This window comes from Primulina eburnea, chromosome 13, assembly GCF_022965805.1.
Source record: "Primulina eburnea isolate SZY01 chromosome 13, ASM2296580v1, whole genome shotgun sequence".
Classification (NCBI taxonomy): domain Eukaryota; kingdom Viridiplantae; phylum Streptophyta; class Magnoliopsida; order Lamiales; family Gesneriaceae; genus Primulina; species Primulina eburnea.
The window spans coordinates 26,369,298-26,388,508 of NC_133113.1; the positions used below are offsets into that span (position 1 = coordinate 26,369,298).

Below are 19,211 nucleotides of genomic sequence, written 5' to 3' on the forward strand. Positions count from 1 at the left end.
GATACACACACACACATTATATATATATATATATATATATATATATATATATATATATATATATATATATATATATATATATATGGAACGAATCAACTTTTATTTATTACTAATATAATTCATAAATATTGTGTATGACGCATAATTTGTTTTCAAAATTCTTTATTTAATTATATTATTTTATAGATTAATTATTTTTTACAATTACACAATGTGAAATTCAGAAAACACTCTATTACCCCAAATAAATGCATCAAAAAGACAATTTTAGTATTAGGAAAAAAAAAATTCAACAAAATATATTACTATTTGAATTTCTATGTTAAATCCGGACCCCATGATAAAGGTGGTAACTTTTTTGCTAAATATCTCGAAAAATTGTTTAATTATGAAGTGAATAAAAAAGAATATATGGGTTGGTTCTTGACAGAGATTGGGGTAACAGATAAAGGGTTGAGATTGGATCGAGTGGATATTTTTATACCAGGAGGGATTGTATCCAGAAGGTTCTTTATTATAACTGATTGGGTATGTTTTCTTGTACTCTGTCGGGGCAGATTAGAAATATCGAAAAACATCGTACCACCCCTTGTATATAAAGAATGAATTTTTATTATTATTATTATTATCATAATATGGTATTTTGTTTTTCTTTTTATCAAAATATTATGTTTTATATGATTTTATCAAATTATAAAAAAAATATTAATCCTAAAATCTTAAAATTAAAGTGTACATGTATTAAATTTTGAAAAATAAATTATTAAATGTTTTTGTTAATGTTGTTATTATTATTAATGTATTTTTTATGTTAACATAACTATTTTTTATTTTTTTTAGCTGCATACTTCCAATATTAAATTTTGTTTTTTTTTAGTTGTATGTTGTCAGTATTAAAGTGGTTGTTTTATTTGTATGCTTTCAAAACTAAATTATACAGTGATATATTTTAAATATAAAAACAGTTCAATTAATAGACAAAATACACAAGCAATAAAAAAAACTAAGTTGTTCATCATGATACAAACATCGAACACAGAATATGAAGAAAAAAACGAGGAACACAAAATACAATAGTTTAAAATATATTTTGAAGTTGAATTACATCGTGCATCTACGAAATAAAATTAACATTATGATTGATTGATACTGAATTGTGGCACAATGCTGCAAAATACACAAATAATTATATAGTAGTTATGTATGTTTTTAGAAATCATAGTTATTGTTAAAATTGATATTGACTAGCTGAAATAGTAACTTTATTTATTTATTACAAATTAATTGTTAAATAATAATGATATTTTTACATTTTTAAAAAAATAATGATATCAAAAATACAGTACTCACATCTTACACATATAACATAAAAGTCTTTAACAACTGCAATCATCGATACTTTTTTTATTTATAAAAATCATGTTTTTATGTACTTCTCCTTTCTCGAAATTATAGAAGCTAGACAAACTAACAATCAAACAACAAGCTAACTCACATTACTAAAATTCAAATTTAAAATAATTACAAGACCAAAACATAAAAGAAACAAATTTAAAGGACTATTTTGGTTGTTATATATTTTCCATTTGTATATGAAATGATGACTTCATATCTCAATTTCAATTAATATTTGAGTGCATTTATCTTCCAGTCTTGATTATATTCATTCTGTTTGTTAAAGTTCAAATATGTCAAAATCATAATTCTTTAATTCTTATCTTGATCATTTTTTTCAAGTTCATTATCTTCCTCAAATTTTGTAACCACCAAATCTATAACTCCTATGATTTAGCTTTTTATTAAAAAAAATTTTTAGAAAAAAATCAATTTGACCGGGTATCCAAATGTTATTATTTGATTGGAAAATTATATAAATATATATTCAAATAATAATGTATTTAAAAGGATAATATAGAATTTAAAAAGAGGACAATATCTTTTAAAATTTTTAAACATGTCTGATTTTACCACATTGTTGGGTGCAATAATTGTCCTTGCTAGGTAGAGCAATCGAACCATGGTGCTTGAGCTGCTGTGCGGTTTAAAAGATTTGAGTTGCACCATTACTACTAGCTATAGTTTTTGGTAAAGCGGTAAGCACTCGGTCCTACAATTGGTATCAGAGCCAAGGTCATGGGTTCGATTCCCATTGATTGCAAGGAGTGCAATTATTGGGAGGGAAATTGTTGGGTGCAATAATTGTCCTTGCTTGGTAGAGCAATCGAACCATGGTGCTTGAGCTGCTGTGCGGTTTAAAAGATTTGAGTTGCACAATTACTACTAGCTATAGCTTTTGGTAAAGCGGTAAGCACTCGGTCCTACACACATTTATGAAAACTATAAGTAATTAAATAAAAATTAGAATAACATCAATAAAAAAATGTAAAAATATAAGTACATTACATGAACTCAACACATTATATTAATTTACAAACGCAATGCTTGTCTAATTTATATTAGTAAAAAATGCACACATGTTACATGTGTTATTATTATTTTAATTTGATCAAATAATATTATAATTAACACAAAATTATTTTCAATTTAGGAGAGTGGTTCGATTTAAAAGAGAAGTTTTGTTTATATTTTTTTAAATATAAAATATGGAATTATTTAAAACGATTCAAGCTAAAGCAAGAATAATTAAAGATTTATATTTTCTATATATTATATTACATTCTAAATAAATACTATAAATATTCACGAGTGCAACCCGCGGCAAATGTTAACATCAATATAAAATATAGAGTTTAATAAATTACAATTCATTTTGTTTAACTATTAATATAATCGTTTTAGCTTTTAAATTTAGCGAATTATACATAACAAAAAATTAAATAAATTTAATTTTAAAGTCATTTCTGGAACAAAAACAGTAACATTTTAAATTTGAGTTTTGGTATGGAAATTTTAAAACAGACAATTAGACAAAATAAATATATCTCAAGTTTTTATATATAAAATTATTTACCAATTTTTTTTTTTCACGACCCAATTTAGTTCAAATATGTCAAAAACTTGTGTAAGACAATCTCACGGGTCGTAGTTGTAAGACGAATCTTTTATTTGGGTCATCCATGAAAAAGTATTATTTTTTATGTTATGAATATTACTTTTTATTGCGAATATGAGTAGGATTGACCCGTCTCGCAGATTAAGAGACGGTCTCACGTGAGACTCACTCTTCAAGTATATGACGAACTGGTGCTATTTTTCTGGAGATTGATCTATCAGTTGGAACATCGAATTCAGTACTGGAAAATATGGTCCATTCCAATTTATTGAATAAGATGATAGATGGGTACCCCCAAGCTCAAAAGAAAGAGAGTTGTGAAAAGTGATGCTAATCTCTTCTTTCAATTCCAACCTTTTCCACACCTGGATAATTGGATTTCATCTTAGAAAATTGTTCAAAATTTTGAATCAGATGCTATTTACCTCAAACAGTGCTCCAAGAAAAATGAGATGTATGTGTCCAATATTTTTTCCTGGAATCAGCTTTGTATCTTGTTGTAGTCATACATTGGACCGGTGGCATAGACATACTGTAAACCAGTTCCGACATTCTCCTTGATAATCTCTAAGCAACAATTTTATCAAGTCTGGGATCTCAATGCTTTTATCCAGTCAACTTCAATGTGAAAATCGCCTGGACCAGACTTAGCACCTGGAAATCCACCTTCTGCATTGACTGACAGGGATAAACCAACTATTCGAGCTGGGTTCATCTCTAACTGTGCATCAATAACATTGCCTCTCCATGTGGGAAGATATCGAGCAAGAGGAATCTGCATCATAAAGGTGATGCAATTAATAAATTAATATATATGCAAGTTGCTACCATCAATTCACTGCCATTTTATAGGCAAAGTTCAGATCGATCTTGCTTCAACTTGTCTTCTGTATGAGACCAGGTCGAAGCCAGCACTTGAAGAACTGGGTAAATTCTGTTTTGTCTTTAGACAGGGCTCCATTATTATCAAATTTATATTTACCTCAAACAAAACAACAGACGTAAAAACTTCAATAATCCACATGAATTCGTAAGTTTTTGTTGAAGGACTTCATCCATGTTTTCAACTATTTAACTCTAAGAAATCCAGAGATGGAAAACTGAAAAGAAGGTTAGGCTCTATCGCAAGTATGCATCTAGATATGTCTGTTCTGAGCGAACAACAGCCATCGAGTTCATAGTTGGAATGAGCACGTGTATGTACGCATGCAATAGCAAGGGAAGGGAGGTGGAAACTTGCCTTTGCGATATACCAGTTGTCCTTGGGCACAAAAACAAATGCTTGCCATGAGTTATCTTCCTCTTGTCCAGGAGAATTTACCCAATTTTCAGTATAAATCTGCGAAAAGAAATAAAGGTTCAATGAAGCTTGGCCCTAGCCATTTTTACTCATTCGTTCGTACAAGTTTCAAAGATTGCAAGCATGGCAGACACTTCCTTTTATTTCTTTTATAATTTATGATAAGAGCAAAGTTACTCACAGTAGAAATGTAGCATCTACCATCTCCTTTAAGTTTAAGTGCTATAGTGTCATATGCATCCAAATCAATGAAGCCATCAAACTGCAGAAACAAGGACAATGTAAACTGACAACCATTGATATAAACTGGGACAGACACGAAATTGCGTCCAACGAACACCTCCAAGTTTAGTCCGTCACAACATTTCCTAATACTCCAGATATGCAACGATACTAGGTAAGATCATTCACCTTTTTAGATCGCATTCCACAGAAACCACTTCTACTAATATTCCATCTTGAACTTTCATTGATATCCAATGAAAGGTTCCCTGAGAACAGTCCTATGAGATACACCATAATCAATTGAAGGTCCGCAGTTATAACTAGAATTTAACGGTCAATGAACTAAACACAAATAATAAACCTGTATAATTTACCATAAGAGGAACGAAAGAGATATTTATGGACCTGTACAACTGGACCCATTTACAGGGTTTTGTATCTCCAGTGATGCTGATGATAAACCTGATCAATCAGTTCAAATCAGTGATAAGTACTTGAGAATTCTATATATTTAACCCATATACACAAGAGAGAAACCCAAACACAAAAGACTAGCTTTTGAAATGGAAGAATCCCTCAAGCTTATTAACTACTTCAGATTTAATTGTGGAACTCTTGAGTAGCTGCCAACTCTGAACAATCTGCACCCGCACATTAGTAATCGGTACATGCATCTCAATCCAGCCGATGATCCAAACACAAGCTGCATTACCGATATAGACTGATGGTAGCACTTTCTCAGCCCCCTTTCAACACCCTCTCGGAAAGACAACCAATATTATACCATAAACCCAAAAAGAGGGCCATACCCAAAAGATTAGCCTTCTAGGCGGGAGAGCCATTTAAACTTAACATCGCTGCACATTCTATACTAGAAAATATATGGACACATAATCATCTTTATATCTGTAGTAGCAAAATTCCATTTTTTGAAATGTAACCGTAGGGAATTAGCAATTTTGGACTAGTATATATTCAAGTTGCAAATTTAGTCCTGTATTTATGCTCTTATTTACAAAATTAGGACATGTCTCTAGAAACATTACATTGTTTAGCCGTGTATATATGTTTTGATTAGCAAAAAGTTGATCTTGTATCTAATAAAGTTTCACATTTAGCTCCATATCTGCTTCAATTACCAAAACTGGTCATATGTACAAAATAATTTCAACTATGGCTGTTTAATTTTCCCCAAAGTTTAATATATGAAGTAACCTTTTAGCTTAAATCTTTATTTCTAAACGTCAATGAGTGTCAATACAATATCTCCAATAAACACATTTAAGATTTGCATGTATGATATGTTAACACTTCATCTAATTTATTAAAAAAACTCACTATTGAAGCAAATACGAAATATAATATTTTACTGTTAAAATGCATTTTTAGATCGATAAAATAATTGTAATCATGTACAATAATATTAAAGTTATTTGATTTTAAGTTTTTAGTGGCCTAAAACATTATTGCAATCTATAAAATTATAACTAGTATATGTTTCAACACGAAACCATAAAAAGTATGTAAATGATGATATGAATGATTACGATTAAAAATTTTAATATCAGAACATACTTAAAATTTATTAACTAAAGGTGATCAATGTATTTACTTTAATTTATGCAATTTTAATGTTCTAATAGTAAAAAAAAATCTTCAAAAAGTTAGTCAACATTATGCAAAATAAAATATTTCATCTGATAAATCAAAAAATTCAAAACTAAACACAAATTTATATTTCCTGTATGTGGGACCGGACGGATTAATTGGTGCATAAATAGTAGGACTAAAATTGGAACTTTGATTGACATAGAACCAATTTTGCTAACAAAAGCACAGATATGCTACTAAATATGCAATGCTAATAGACACGAGAAGAATTTGCCAATCACAGCATAGAATGAGAGTAAATTTGCAACTAGAACACATACAGAATTAAAAATAAGCAACGCTAATCTGCCAATCATATCATAGATATGAGATTAAACTCGCAACTTGAACACATACAGAATCAAAATAGAAAACCCCACAACAAGATGGAAAATTTTCCATTTTTATTTAATTTTTCTAGGAAAGACATACTCCACTGTACGTAGAAAAAAAAATCATATCCAAATTTTTTCTTGTTTATCAAAGAATGAGCCCATGGTTTATTCACACATCCAGGGAAAAAGAAAAAAGAGAAGGCTTAGTTGCTATGTTTCATCTTCCGTATCCTTTTCAATTTTTCGAGAAATGTATCCATCAATATTGGATGCACTGAGCATGAATTGAGAGAGAGAAAATCTGATTACTCTATTATTGCTCAAGTGAAGTGTAAAGTCTAGGTTTGTACAGATATATGCATCCGCTGGTTAACTAACTAACTAAAAGCAGTGAACCGCTAACTGTGATGCTAACTAATAATTAGCTGACTAAGTATTAATTAAAGCTAATAATCAATACCGAATCTTTTTTTTTCCCCACAAGTCATGTATGTCACCATTATAAGCTACAAGAAATACACAATTAAATTATCTTCGCCCGAAAAAAACACTACAATGAAGTTTAATTAACTTTTAACGGAGTAGCAGAAAACTTGGGCCTATCCATACCTCCATATTCAGAATCTGAATACAAGTGCCACCTTTTAAGCTCCTCTGCTGAACTGAAATTGAAGATATATTTTTCATTTGGAGGAACTAAGTCTTCAAGGTTCCACGTCAGAGCTGCAAGGCGTAGAAAAATTGAAAACAGCTATCGAATTCAAACAACAAAAAATTCAAATCAGAAGAAAACTGAAAAATCACACGAATCTAGACGAAAACAGACGAGGTAGGAGCGATCAGGAAATCAAATCACACACCTCTTTTCGTTGCATTAACAGAAGCTTGCCACAATCCGCGAAACCTCGACATACTCCGATAATCTACGAAGAAAAGTTTAGAGTAGAAGCACCTGTGAGTCGAAATGGATTCGCCCCTGCCACCGCTACAATCTGGAAGCGTGAAGCAAAACGGACAAACGACACCGTTTCGAGAAACAAGGTTTATCGGCCCGTGTGAATCGGGACAGTCTCCGTCGGGTCGGGTTTGGACCATTTTTTGGTCCATCAAATCAACTAAACCAAGAAAAATGAATCGGGCAGATGCAAAAGCCCACCTTTTAATTTATGTACTTAAATAAATCATACAATAATTTTATTTTATTGTTTGAGACATTTGTTATTGTATATATGTATTTTCATTATCCCCTCCGACTCATTAGTTTTTGCTATCGTTATGATAATAATAACATTAAACATATATAGAACATTTTTTTCCTAAAAAAATGATGCACTAAACTATGTTTAAAAATAAACTTTACAAATGATTAAAATATTTAAATGAATCTGAAAAAGACTGATCGGACTAGGGGTGTTCAAACTTCGGATAAAACCGAAAAAACCGAAAATCCAAACCGAAAAAAACGAACACTAAACCGAACCGAAAATCGAATTTTATAATTCGGATATAAATGTTAAAACCGAATTAATTTGGTTCGGTTTCAGATTATAAATGTCAAAACCGAACCGACCGAAAAAACCGAAATTTAATTAAATTAATAATGTTATTTTTATTTTATATTATTTATTGAGATGATATTAGTGAACGAAGAATTATTTTGAATAATACTTATTTGATTGTTGTTTATGTAATTCATTTGTACTTTATATTTAAATATTTTACTAAGAAATCATTTAAAAAAATAACATATTATATTTTATAATATATTTATATTATTAATTTAAATAATTGTATCAAAACCGAAATAACCGAACCATTTCGGTAGAAAACCGAACCGAACCGAAGAAAAATGGTTCGGATATCGGATTATATATTTGTAAAACCGAAAACCGAAAAAACCGAAATAAAAAACCGAAAACCGAACCGAATCGACCGATGAACACCCCCAGATCGGACCAAACCGAACCGAAAAACTCAAGGTTACTCAAAGTTTTAAACCGATCAACCAATCCGAACCGAAATTATATATAGTTTGCCATAAATTTAGTTAGATTCAAGAAGAAATGGTTACAAAACCTCCAACTTTTGAGCGGATTATTTTTGACTGGCTTAAACGACATACGACGCTCTTTTATGATGTAGGGAATTTAATGGATTAAATCAGTGGCCGACTCAGTTTGGCTCGAGGGAGGCTCTGATTTGTTTTTCTGGAGGGAAAAAAGTGCTAATACATCCATCTTCCACTTTCACCTATATATATGTTTCAGATGCAATTTGTCCAAGACAGATTTTGTTGCATCTATGGAGATTTATATCACATCAATAAATTAAAAATAATAAAAGAAATTTAACATTGCAGGGAGAAAAATGATATTGGCAAAGAAAAAAATTATTTCAGCAAAGAATTGTAGATGTCAATTTCTAAAGAACTCCCTGCAAATATTCACAAGACTGAATTTTTAGTCTAGGAATTTATGAACGGGGATCTAAAGGGAGTCTATTTGTGCACTGCTTTGGGGTTAAAACGACTCTAGATGTAAATTAATGCCCGCAAATTTACAGTTTGAAATTATTTTTGGTGAAATCTACTACCTTCTGTACCAAAAATCTTGACCTGTCCCTTTCTTTAATATCATCTTTTGCCATATTTATTTCCAATGAATGATACATTTCCTTCGGGTGGGTTCAGTTCCAGATTAGAAATTCTCGACTTCAAGGAAAAAATAGATCTCCACGGGTAACCCATTGCACGAATCTTTTAGGGAATCCGGTCAATGGACGGGAGTCGATATCTTCATCTGCAGGTTCCTTTCCCTGAACAACGAAGATGACCAATTTTATTTCCCGACACTCAACCAACAATACATAGAACTCAAGAAAGTCCTTTAATGTATCTCCATAGTGCCTTTCATTTATTTAGCTTCAGTCTCAGTGTTACATTTGGTTCATTATTGACTACGTGTCGTATGATAACCGGATATCCATCAGATCAGTCAGTTTGGACAGAGCATGTTATAAAAAGTCTAGCTAACGATTTGTATTGTGGGGAATTATAACGATATGCAGGAGACAGACAGATTATTTTTATATCAGGTATGGTGAGATAGAGGCATCATGCATGAAGGTAATCATCCAGCCAAACAATAAATTGGATGCAAGTGAACTAACCTTCGGGAGGGAACTGGACCCGTTTTCCAAGCTGGCCTCCGGTTTAATTTCATCCGACGACAAACCAGCAGACAACGAGCCAATTAGTGCAGATCTGGAAACGTCAATAAGATGAATTGTCTGTCAAACTGTCGCAACTCCACGAAATGTAAAGTTGAACAAATGAAGGGAAAGTAGATACAAGATTTTAGTATCAATCACGTAAATGCTATTCGTAATGATAACAATCAAAGTTAGTAATTAATAATTGATCAGAATTTAAGGCCTAGAATCAGAATTAGCAGCTTTATCGATGGTTGGGATAAAATCGTACACAAAAATCTTGTATTTTGCTTTCGTTGAACCGCAGTCCAGCACCCACCCACCAAAAAAAAAATCTCTTCACTAAACTCTATCTGCCCTCGTATTCACTCAAATTATGGGAATAGAACATGAGAGCAAAATGGAGAATTCTTATCTATACAATTATTACCTTTCGTATGTTTCCTCTTCACAAGAATTTCCAGATGAAGAAAGCCAATCAATGTCAAGAAAATTTGAGCAGCTGAATGAATCTCCACGTTTATATAAGCACATGTCCTCAGTTTGGAGATACTGATCTGGTTCCGTATCTGGAAAAAGCTGTCTGCGGAACATTGAGGGGGTATATCTGCATAACGCAGTCTCCATTAGAAAGGGTGAACAATACAAACAGTATCAGCAAACAACTGCTAACGTGATGTCAAAAGCAATATTTAATTTTTTCAAAATGAAACAGTAACACTAATTTCCTATTTACTTGTCCAAAAATCCAGTCATCCATTCATAATTCAAAAATTGCCAGGAATAAGGAATATCATTAGGTCAAGACTTGCCTGGAAAAAGATACTTCGCTTCCACAAGTTGAGATTTCCGGAGTTGACTCAGAAAGACCCATGTCACAGCTTGGAGTCTTTCCAGATAGTGGTTTGTTAGAATTATCCACGTTTTCAGCATTTGCATCATCAATAGGCGAGTTGGTATCGCAAAGAATGTTTCCATCGGAGAGTGACCTTTTGATAATTGACCTATACACTCAAATAAATGAGAATCAAGGCATTTTCGAGGACCCTACTTGTTCGACACAAATAAGCCTGGAAGATGTTTAACGAATACTTCAACCAGGGGATGCTCAACAATTTTGTCCAAATGAATTCTATTCTAAAAACAATTACCAATTGACATACAAATAAAGAGTTAAAAACACTTATCAGATGCTTATGTCTATATATTTCCTGTCAGGTTCGTTTTTCAGGAAAAAAAAAGGATATTGCTGCAAAGAAGGGCATAAGTGATATGTTAGATGCTAATTTCACATGGAGGAAACCAGTGAAAATGCAAATGAAGATGACTGCAATAATATGAAAATTTAGCTTCATGAACTAGGATTTGGAGTATTAAGTTAGATTTACAATGTTCTAAAATTGAACAAACAAATTTATAAAGCGTAACCTAATTTTAACTCCAATTAGTATTAATGGGGTGTTTTAGATGAAGATTGAAAAGGTGAAATATCTTTTCACTTTGGCTTAAATATATTGGTGGTGAGCGGGTCACCTTTTTATTAATGAAGTACTTTTGAGATGAATACTGTTAGGAAATCGAATTAAACAAGACATACGAGCGGCCGGTTATTGAAAATTAGACTAACATTAAGCTGTCTTCAAGTATATAAACACTTGAACTTAACAAACCTAGCACTTTCTTCAGTAAAATCAGAACCACGCCTTCCAACATCGTAATGCTGATCAGAATCAAGTTCCCACAGAGCTGGTTTGCCCTGTTGTGGCTGAAAATATCCCAAAAACCTGCTCATGGGAAGAAGAAGTAAGCACTACATATTAAGCTGGAAATGTGGTATTCTTGATAATGGACATTCTAGAAATGGGCTAAACTAAAATATGCCTGAAAACTTATTTGGCAAGATAAATAAATTAGAACAGGAACCAAGTTAACCCTGATATCTTTCATTATAAATGTGGTAGAACCAATAGGCTTACACATTAATGGTATCTTGTTTCTCAGCATCCATGTAAGTATTACTGTAATAGCGTTGAAGAGTTCTCAAAAACTCCTGGGATTGTGTTGCCGCTTTCCATTGACCTCTTCTTTCTGAAAATATCTGTTTAACATAGCAAATGTGGAGTGCATATGGTGTGTGTTACGACTCTGAAGCAATAACATTAATGCATTGGTATATATAAGAAAAACCATGGGCTTCAACTGAATAATCAAGCAGAAGATAAATGGAGGAAAAGACACAGCTGTACATCTTATCACAGATTGCAGCTTTTCATCAGACAATGGTTGATACACTTCTGCAATGAAATGAGTTAAGTCAAAGCATCATTACTGCAACAGTGCATGATATTTGTTAATGCCATCGATCTGATGGAACAAACCATCTCCCAGGTAGTGCAAATAGATAAAATATCATGTTTTCAGCATTCAATAATCCAAAAATTGAAATAAGCAATTTAAGTGAAACAATGCCTTCACACAAACAGAAGAATCTCAGCTCTTCGGCAGGAAGATAGTGGTCAAACATAACCAAGCTCTTATCTTTGAATCAAATGTTAAACATTGTTACCTAACAAAAAGTAAAAGATTTTTGAAGTGGCATACATAAGTTCTTGAGTGCAAAATGTACTTCTCTTGTCAGAAGAAAAAAAGATCCTCACTGCTCTCAAAAGAGGTGAAAAGTTTGGATCTAATATTAATCAACTCCATTGTGGCCCATCCTGACAGTCACGAGTAAACGTAAATATTCTAAGCAAAGATTAAATGTTGAAATACATCTTTTGATCACCTTACATTCATTAAGCAGAAATTTCATCCATAAAAAGCCTTAAGCTGAGTCATATATTTTAAGCCTTTGAAGATAAATTATGTAAATTTCCCCCAACTTTTGGGAACAAAAATATATCAAGTGAAAAATTCCACTCAACTCGTTCTAGCACAATCATAACAATATAGCTTCCCAGCCACATCATTTACCTTATTGTGTGCTGCAGATCCACCATATTGTAGAGCAAGGGTGTCACCCATCGCCTCATAAATCTTCATTAAATCATTTGCCAAAGGGGAGTCTAGGTTGATGGTAGGAACATCAGTGTACCCAAAAGCATGCAGCTGACGACCAAGAGCAACCAGCCCATACACATATTGAGCAACATTTGTGCGATCCAGACAGTCGATGCAATTTGTCCTTAAAACTCCTTTTTGGAAGGCAGAAGCCTTGACAAAAGGACTTCCATCCACTTGACCATTTTCCTTGTCCTCTTCATTCAAGTTGTTAGAATCCTCAACCAAAATGCATAGATCCTCAATGGCGCAATTAACGTTACAGTTATTACCGCATTGAAGTTCACTGTAAAAATTTCCACAGCTGGTCAGATACAGAGACACACAAGGAAATATTTCGCTCCCAGGTGCTCAATAATGTCCAATTGTACATAAAGATCAGAACATCATTTCTAGGAAATACATATTCTATTGACAAGGACAAAAAAAACAACTTGGGGTTATCAGATGAGCCAAAGGAGCACAAACCCAGCTAATGCTAAGATAAGTAATACATTTGAAATAACAAGTCAGTTTGTGTATGACAAGTCATTGCGTGTAACTTTGACAAAATGTCCTTTGGCACATGGATTTTTCCGAACAACTAGAACTTGTAGCAGGCGAATGCATCACCAAAGTAACATGATACAAGCACAAATCAACGTTATGGTCTCACGCTGACAATCTCCCAAGAAATACTGACTGAAATAAGAACGAAAAACTGTGTTTTACTAATAGTGGAACTCCTCAAGTCAAACTCGGTCCACTAATAAACTTCTCTTACCATGAAGATGGGAATACTTGGCAGCAAAAGAATCCGGTCAACTCTAATGCATTAACTGCTACTTTGACTAAATATGCCAACACACTTGTTCCTTTGCTGAAAAATAAACAAGTTAATAATTGAGTCAATTATTTATAACCTGCAAAATGCACTGGAGCCAAAAGAAAGCAGGATACACAAACATACGTTCTCGAGTATTTATTTAAATCCCAGTGAAGGAACTTTAAGCGACTTTCAGGGGTAAGATCTTTATTAAGAACCTCAATAGCATAAGCAAACTCTGCACGGAGAATAGATTCTCTAGGCTTCTTCTCACGAGTCTGACAATCAAGGAAAATATGGAAATTAGACATATGAACCAAAAACTGAAAGCTAAGGAAGTATGCAAGTGTTTGGAACACCAATCCCAACCAAAAGTACCTTAATTAGATTTAATATAATGATAGGATTCCCATATCTCTTGACAAGATTCCCGAAGTGAAGTTTAGTGGCTTCATACATGGGGTCCTTTCTTGATACTAGAAGAAGATGTGGAGTCAGCATTAGAATGAAAATCAAACAATTTGAAAAAGCCTTTAAGTTTTATGAGCCATACATAAAATATCAGGTTTGATATTCAAACGCGATGTCTCTTGTGACCAAAAAAGGGGTATTGATCCCCGGTTCTGTACAATGGAAGACATCTGTATGGGACTTCCTTGAAGAGCCTCCTCGAGCACAATTTGTTCAGTCTCAACGTCATTTGCTACGCGGCCCTTCTCGTTCACCCCCCGTTTCAAATATCTGAAATACAAAAGAGAGAAGGGAAATGGTCAAACTATAAAAGGAAGAAAGAGAAGATTAGCTGTCTCATTTGTCATATCTTTTGGTCTTCCATCAGACAAAAGTGCCTTGTAAGTCCACTGTAGCAAAACACGCGCTACAATATATTAAGCTTAAGACAATATTTTGTTAACTATGTTTTGTTCCTTCTACATGCAATGATGTGTGTCATGTTACATGTATAGTATCAATTCATTCATTAGCAATAGCAGAAAAATCATAAAAAGTCACCAATTATAAATAATTTGAAAACCTGGTTCCAGCATAGTGACGGGATCTTCTAGCAATGAGAATAAAGTTGAAGTAACGCCCAGATATTGACAGTTGAACCTGTTAAAAAGAATAAAAAGTGCATCTACATGATTCCACAAAACGAAGAAATATAAACATAGGGGCCAACAACATATTTGATAAACCACATACTTCCAAATAATAACATATTTGATAAACCGCTATACATCCTTGAAAGCTTAGTCTTAAAATTTCAACCTTAGAAAAAGAAAGTCGTAGAGAGATCCAAAGCGAAGGAGTATATAGTAAGCAAAATGTAACGTCAACCAGAGAGAAATACTATAAAATACTATGTTACAAAGACTTGAGTAGTAGTTACTAAGTTAACTCACAACCGTCGTGCTCTAGAAAAACCTCAAACTGTTATTACCTGCTTAAAGAATCCATAAAGTAGAGCAATTGTCCAAATTGAATTCCTGATCTGACTACGAATTCCACGCGTCAAGAACGCGTTCCAGACGAACATTGTCTCATATATAGCTTGTCCTGTTTCATGATTGCTCATATTCTTTTGAAGAGTATACATAAGACGGTAGGAGTAGCTAAAAAAGAAGTCCTTTGTAAGATCCATGGACCGGAGCAGCTTCTTGTATCTATTGATCAACGCAAAAGAGAAGGCAGAGGTAAAAGCAAATGAATAGAAGTCCACTGTATTGACCAAAAATGATACTTAAATTCATCAAATATAAACAAAACAAAAAGGTAATATATGCCCTGCTTCACCTCTGATGATACCTTTTTTGTGTAACATGATAATACCTTGTTTTGTACAACATGGCAAATTAACATCACAACACATCATCGTGTGCCCCTGCACAGTTACTGGGAGAAAAAAAATTGCAATGGTGCAAAGAACATTGAACTATCAAAGGCTAACAAAACATGAAGTATTTCTCCGCTGTTCGAGCTCAAATAAATGTACATAAATTAATTAATTTCATATGATTGGCCTCACGCTAAGAAGGTGCCCTAGCAACATAATCAGAGACTACCACCACTGTATAAGTGGTCTAATGCTAAACCCTAGACAAACAAGACAAAATTAGAGAAAAACCTACATTAAGACAGTAATCTATACACCCCAAATGAGCATGATTAATTTACAGTTCAGAACTCTCCTAATATCACCATCGCTTTACATTTTCATGCAAAATCAGCAAACACCTGTTCTCATTCCTAGAATAAGCCATATTTGATTGAATCATAGCGTTGGGAATGGGAATCATCTCGCTCTTGGCAATGGCATATACTGCATGACCACATATTGTGCCAATATTCCTTCTTTTAGTGATAAGCAGCATGTAATAAGGTCCCAGAAATTTTATGAAACCTAAAACCACAAGAAAAACATTAGTAAATATCTGGACAGAGGTAGAGAGGGCAAGTTGCTTCTCAAGTTTAAACACATGCAAATTTTGGGGAATAGAATCTTGAGAATATAACATACCAACAATTCCATAACAGGTGGTGACAAATTTAAGTCCACCAGTAGACATATTTCCTCCATGTATTCTTCTCAGGAGGTCGTAGCAATCGAATTCTGAATATGTTGTTGAATCTTCAATGATGATCAGCTCAGTCTGTTCTAATCTATTGATCTTTAAGACTTTCCAACAGGTTCTACTTTTGTCCCGTCCAATCATATAAAAGTTCTAAAATGAAACGAACATAAATACTCTCAGCATATTAGAATGAAAATCTAATAAGTGACAACTTCTGACTACTTCCTATGAAAAGGAGAAACAAGAAAAGATGTCGAAAGACAGAACTCGTTGAATACAAGCAATATTAAGCTACTGTGCATGACCAATGACTATAAGAAAATTGTGGATGTGGAATATAAAAAGATGATCCCACTCTAGTTGCAGGTACTAAATAGATAAATAAAAAAGGGTTAGGTTCGTGGAAACCATTTCAACGGCACAGAACTGTTGACTTAAACCCAAAATTACAAATGTTCAGCAAGAAATTTACAAATTTAGAAGAAAAATCGCACCGCAAACACATAAATGTAAAGACATTGGAATTAAAATTACTCTCTTTGTACGAAAATTAGAAACCGTCATAAAAAATAACTGGGCCTTGTCAACCCTAGATTTCACCTCTTTTTCTAATATTCAAATAAGTGATTTCCTTCTGTTTTCCTCCTTGCCAAATAAACACAAATGCAACTGCATAAAGTGGCTTAGTGAATTTTGCCTCACAAGAAATATCTCGCATAACCTTGTGTTGTCACAACATATAGCATTGATGTGATGGTTCACAAAAAATTAATTACAACGATTTGGTTCAAGCTTCCCGATATTTGTAATAGCTCTTTCCTCTCTCCATTTGTTTTCTCATCCATGGATTAGGAAACAGATTTCATACCTAAAAGGTCAAAATTACCGTCTACCATCCATGATAAACACGAGAGATGCATTTACTTTCTGATACACCTTTCACTTACATCTGAAAAGTTAATATTTATCACTTTTACGCCAAAGTGTCATAGATGCAAGGGAAAAATAACATCTCCCATCCTACCAGCTTAAGGCAAATTAAATCAAAACAATAATAGATGGAGAAAGCAGACATAGGATGCCTCATGAAGTTCTACAAAACTGAAGCATGGTCGTAGTTGTCACGTCATGGAAAATTAAGAAACTAATATTTAAGACTAAAAAATAATGTTGGACACGTGTCCGGTACAATAAAAGCCCGAAATTTTTCACGGTAATAAGGTTAAATCAGCACAGTATTAAAGTTAGATGCACTTATATCAATAAGAATGAAGTATACGCGTGGCTGATTCTTCAATCCAACCACAAAGTAAGAGAATAACTTTGCATTCACTTTTATAATTACAAGTTAAAAGAACCGTTTTAACGTCCTATCAGCTAACTGTTGGGTAACACTTCTATTTCCACTCAAGCAAAACATGCATGCACGCCCTCACGTACCAAATCTTCAGTTTTATAGGTTTCAATCATGGTTTGAGAATCTTTCACTGCTGCATCTATACTTGCAGTTGCACAACTCTCCAGTTGTATCCTACCTCCAGATCTGACACGATGCCACGCACTCACGCTAGTAATTCCATATTTTCATCCATAAATTATACCAATTTACTAGATTCGTATAAAAAATGGCTGGATGATTTGATCAAAAAAAATAAATGTCTGGATGTAAAGTTAAAGTGTTGAGCAGTTGAGTTTGCTCCAACCTATCTTCATCCCAAATGGCAGTTTACACGTAATCATTCCAATTAGCTTTGTTAGAGAAAGTTGGGCGAAGATCACCATATTCACGGGATAATTTAGGAGTTAAAGGGGAAAAAAGTTTTTCTGGCCAAGCTTTCCTGCATATTTCCATCAAGTTCTAGGAAATTTAGCGAAAAAGATGTGAAACAAACAGATAGGGAAACCTCTGGATTTTTCTAAATCACAGCGAAAAAACTAACTATTTACAGCAATCATCAAGGTCTCCAAGATCAAAATCTACTGTGATAATAGACAATTTTTCAAATTCTAGGTTTTACATGAAAATAGCATTTTGTAGGGAATAATAAATGCAACGGGAGATTCAAGATCCAGTTTTTGGTTTAATTTCAGTCTTCGATCACCGACCTTTGAGCAACATCCTACATTCTTCCTTACCAGACAACAAAAATCCGTGCTTAAGCAACTACACATCTACAAATACGCAAGATAAACGATCAATCCATTGGAAGCAAAAAAAGGATCAAAAAAATTCAATCACAAAATCATACCGATGATGTCTCATAAAGCCTGAACTTCTGCAAATAGCCACAGCCCTGAATGCTGCTTATTCTCTACAGCCATGCTTCCCATCCCGAGCCTTTTGTGCCCGGGCTTCAATCAAGTGATCAGCGCATAAAATAACCAGAGTCAACTCTGCCTTACAAACCCTAGACTACTTCAACAAATCACACCATACAAACATAAATGTATATACATATCTAGACACCAGAGTCCACTCCTACGAATCAAAAATTTTATTGCATTGAAACTCCGAGAATATAGCTAATTCACTACAATGAGGCAAGTCCCAAACAATCGGGAAAATAAACAGCAAAGAAAATCCAAAAAAAAAAAAAAAATTAAGAACAAAACAACATATTCTTACGCAACACCAAGACTAATTGAAGCAAACATAAGAGAGAAATTCAGATGTTCTCAGGTGTAGATCGAGAGGACAATGGGAGAACCAGAGCTAATACGCTGACGGCTCCAGCCCAAAAAGAATAGAGCATACTCTAGCATATTGGCTGTCTGTCTCAATATATATTTGATATATAGTAAACATATGGTGCATACTCATGTGATCATCGATGAAGTGTCACGTATCTATTATATGTGTAGTTTTTATATTTCATCACGTCCAATTAGTCATGTTTATCGGTTCCGGCTCCAGTCCAGTTCCAGATCAGGTGGCGCAAGAGACGGTCAAAACCAGTGGGAAACCGATTCCGGGAACCAATCCGCACCTCGGACCGAATCTATGCTTTATAGACCATTTCCGATAGGATCGAACTATTCC

General features: G+C 33.5%; 2 protein-coding genes across 3 annotated transcripts; both read right to left on the minus strand.

The window, feature by feature from the left end:
- Positions 1-3,247: 3,247 nt before the first annotated feature.
- Positions 3,248-7,621, minus strand: LOC140809802 (probable complex I intermediate-associated protein 30). Of its 2 annotated transcripts, none has more exons than XM_073167535.1 (7): positions 7,384-7,621; positions 7,133-7,246; positions 4,944-5,000; positions 4,725-4,804; positions 4,495-4,575; positions 4,254-4,352; positions 3,248-3,788 (listed from the first exon to the last, which is right to left on the minus strand). In XM_073167535.1, exons 1-7 carry the CDS (start codon positions 7,616-7,618, stop codon positions 3,597-3,599), a joined length of 858 nt encoding a protein of 285 aa, XP_073023636.1. In that variant the 5' UTR covers positions 7,619-7,621; the 3' UTR covers positions 3,248-3,596. The 2 variants fall into 2 exon arrangements, with proteins under 2 accessions (XP_073023636.1, XP_073023635.1); XM_073167534.1 differs by having other exon boundaries at positions 4,725-4,816; positions 7,384-7,615.
- Positions 7,622-8,891: 1,270 nt separating this feature from the next.
- Positions 8,892-18,936, minus strand: LOC140810021 (phosphoinositide phosphatase SAC2-like). The gene is made up of 16 exons (XM_073167817.1): positions 18,421-18,936; positions 16,117-16,321; positions 15,834-15,999; positions 15,040-15,262; positions 14,632-14,708; positions 14,152-14,339; positions 13,977-14,074; positions 13,743-13,876; positions 13,557-13,652; positions 12,707-13,079; positions 11,710-11,831; positions 11,404-11,517; positions 10,546-10,737; positions 10,164-10,340; positions 9,692-9,785; positions 8,892-9,337 (listed from the first exon to the last, which is right to left on the minus strand). Exons 2-16 carry the CDS (start codon positions 16,310-16,312, stop codon positions 9,236-9,238), a joined length of 2,352 nt encoding a protein of 783 aa, XP_073023918.1. The 5' UTR covers positions 16,313-16,321; positions 18,421-18,936; the 3' UTR covers positions 8,892-9,235.
- Positions 18,937-19,211: the final 275 nt, after the last annotated feature.

Bases quoted from the DNA above. Each gene is read 5' to 3' on its own strand.
- LOC140809802 (XM_073167535.1), bottom strand. From the start codon at position 7,618: ATGGTCCAAACCCGACCCGACGGAGACTGTCCCGATTCACACGGGCCG. The intron at 4,353-4,494 runs GTGAGTAACTTT...TTCTTTTCGCAG, and splicing joins GTAGATGCTACATTTCTACT to ATTTATACTGAAAATTGGGT. The intron at 3,789-4,253 runs GCAAGTTTCCAC...TTTATGATGCAG, and splicing joins ACAACTGGTATATCGCAAAG to ATTCCTCTTGCTCGATATCT.
- LOC140810021 (XM_073167817.1), bottom strand. From the start codon at position 16,312: ATGATTGGACGGGACAAAAGTAGAACCTGTTGGAAAGTCTTAAAGATC. The intron at 10,341-10,545 runs GCAAGTCTTGAC...TGCGTTATGCAG, and splicing joins AGCGAAGTATCTTTTTCCAG to ATATACCCCCTCAATGTTCC. The intron at 9,786-10,163 runs GTAATAATTGTA...TGACGTTTCCAG, and splicing joins GAAGAGGAAACATACGAAAG to ATCTGCACTAATTGGCTCGT.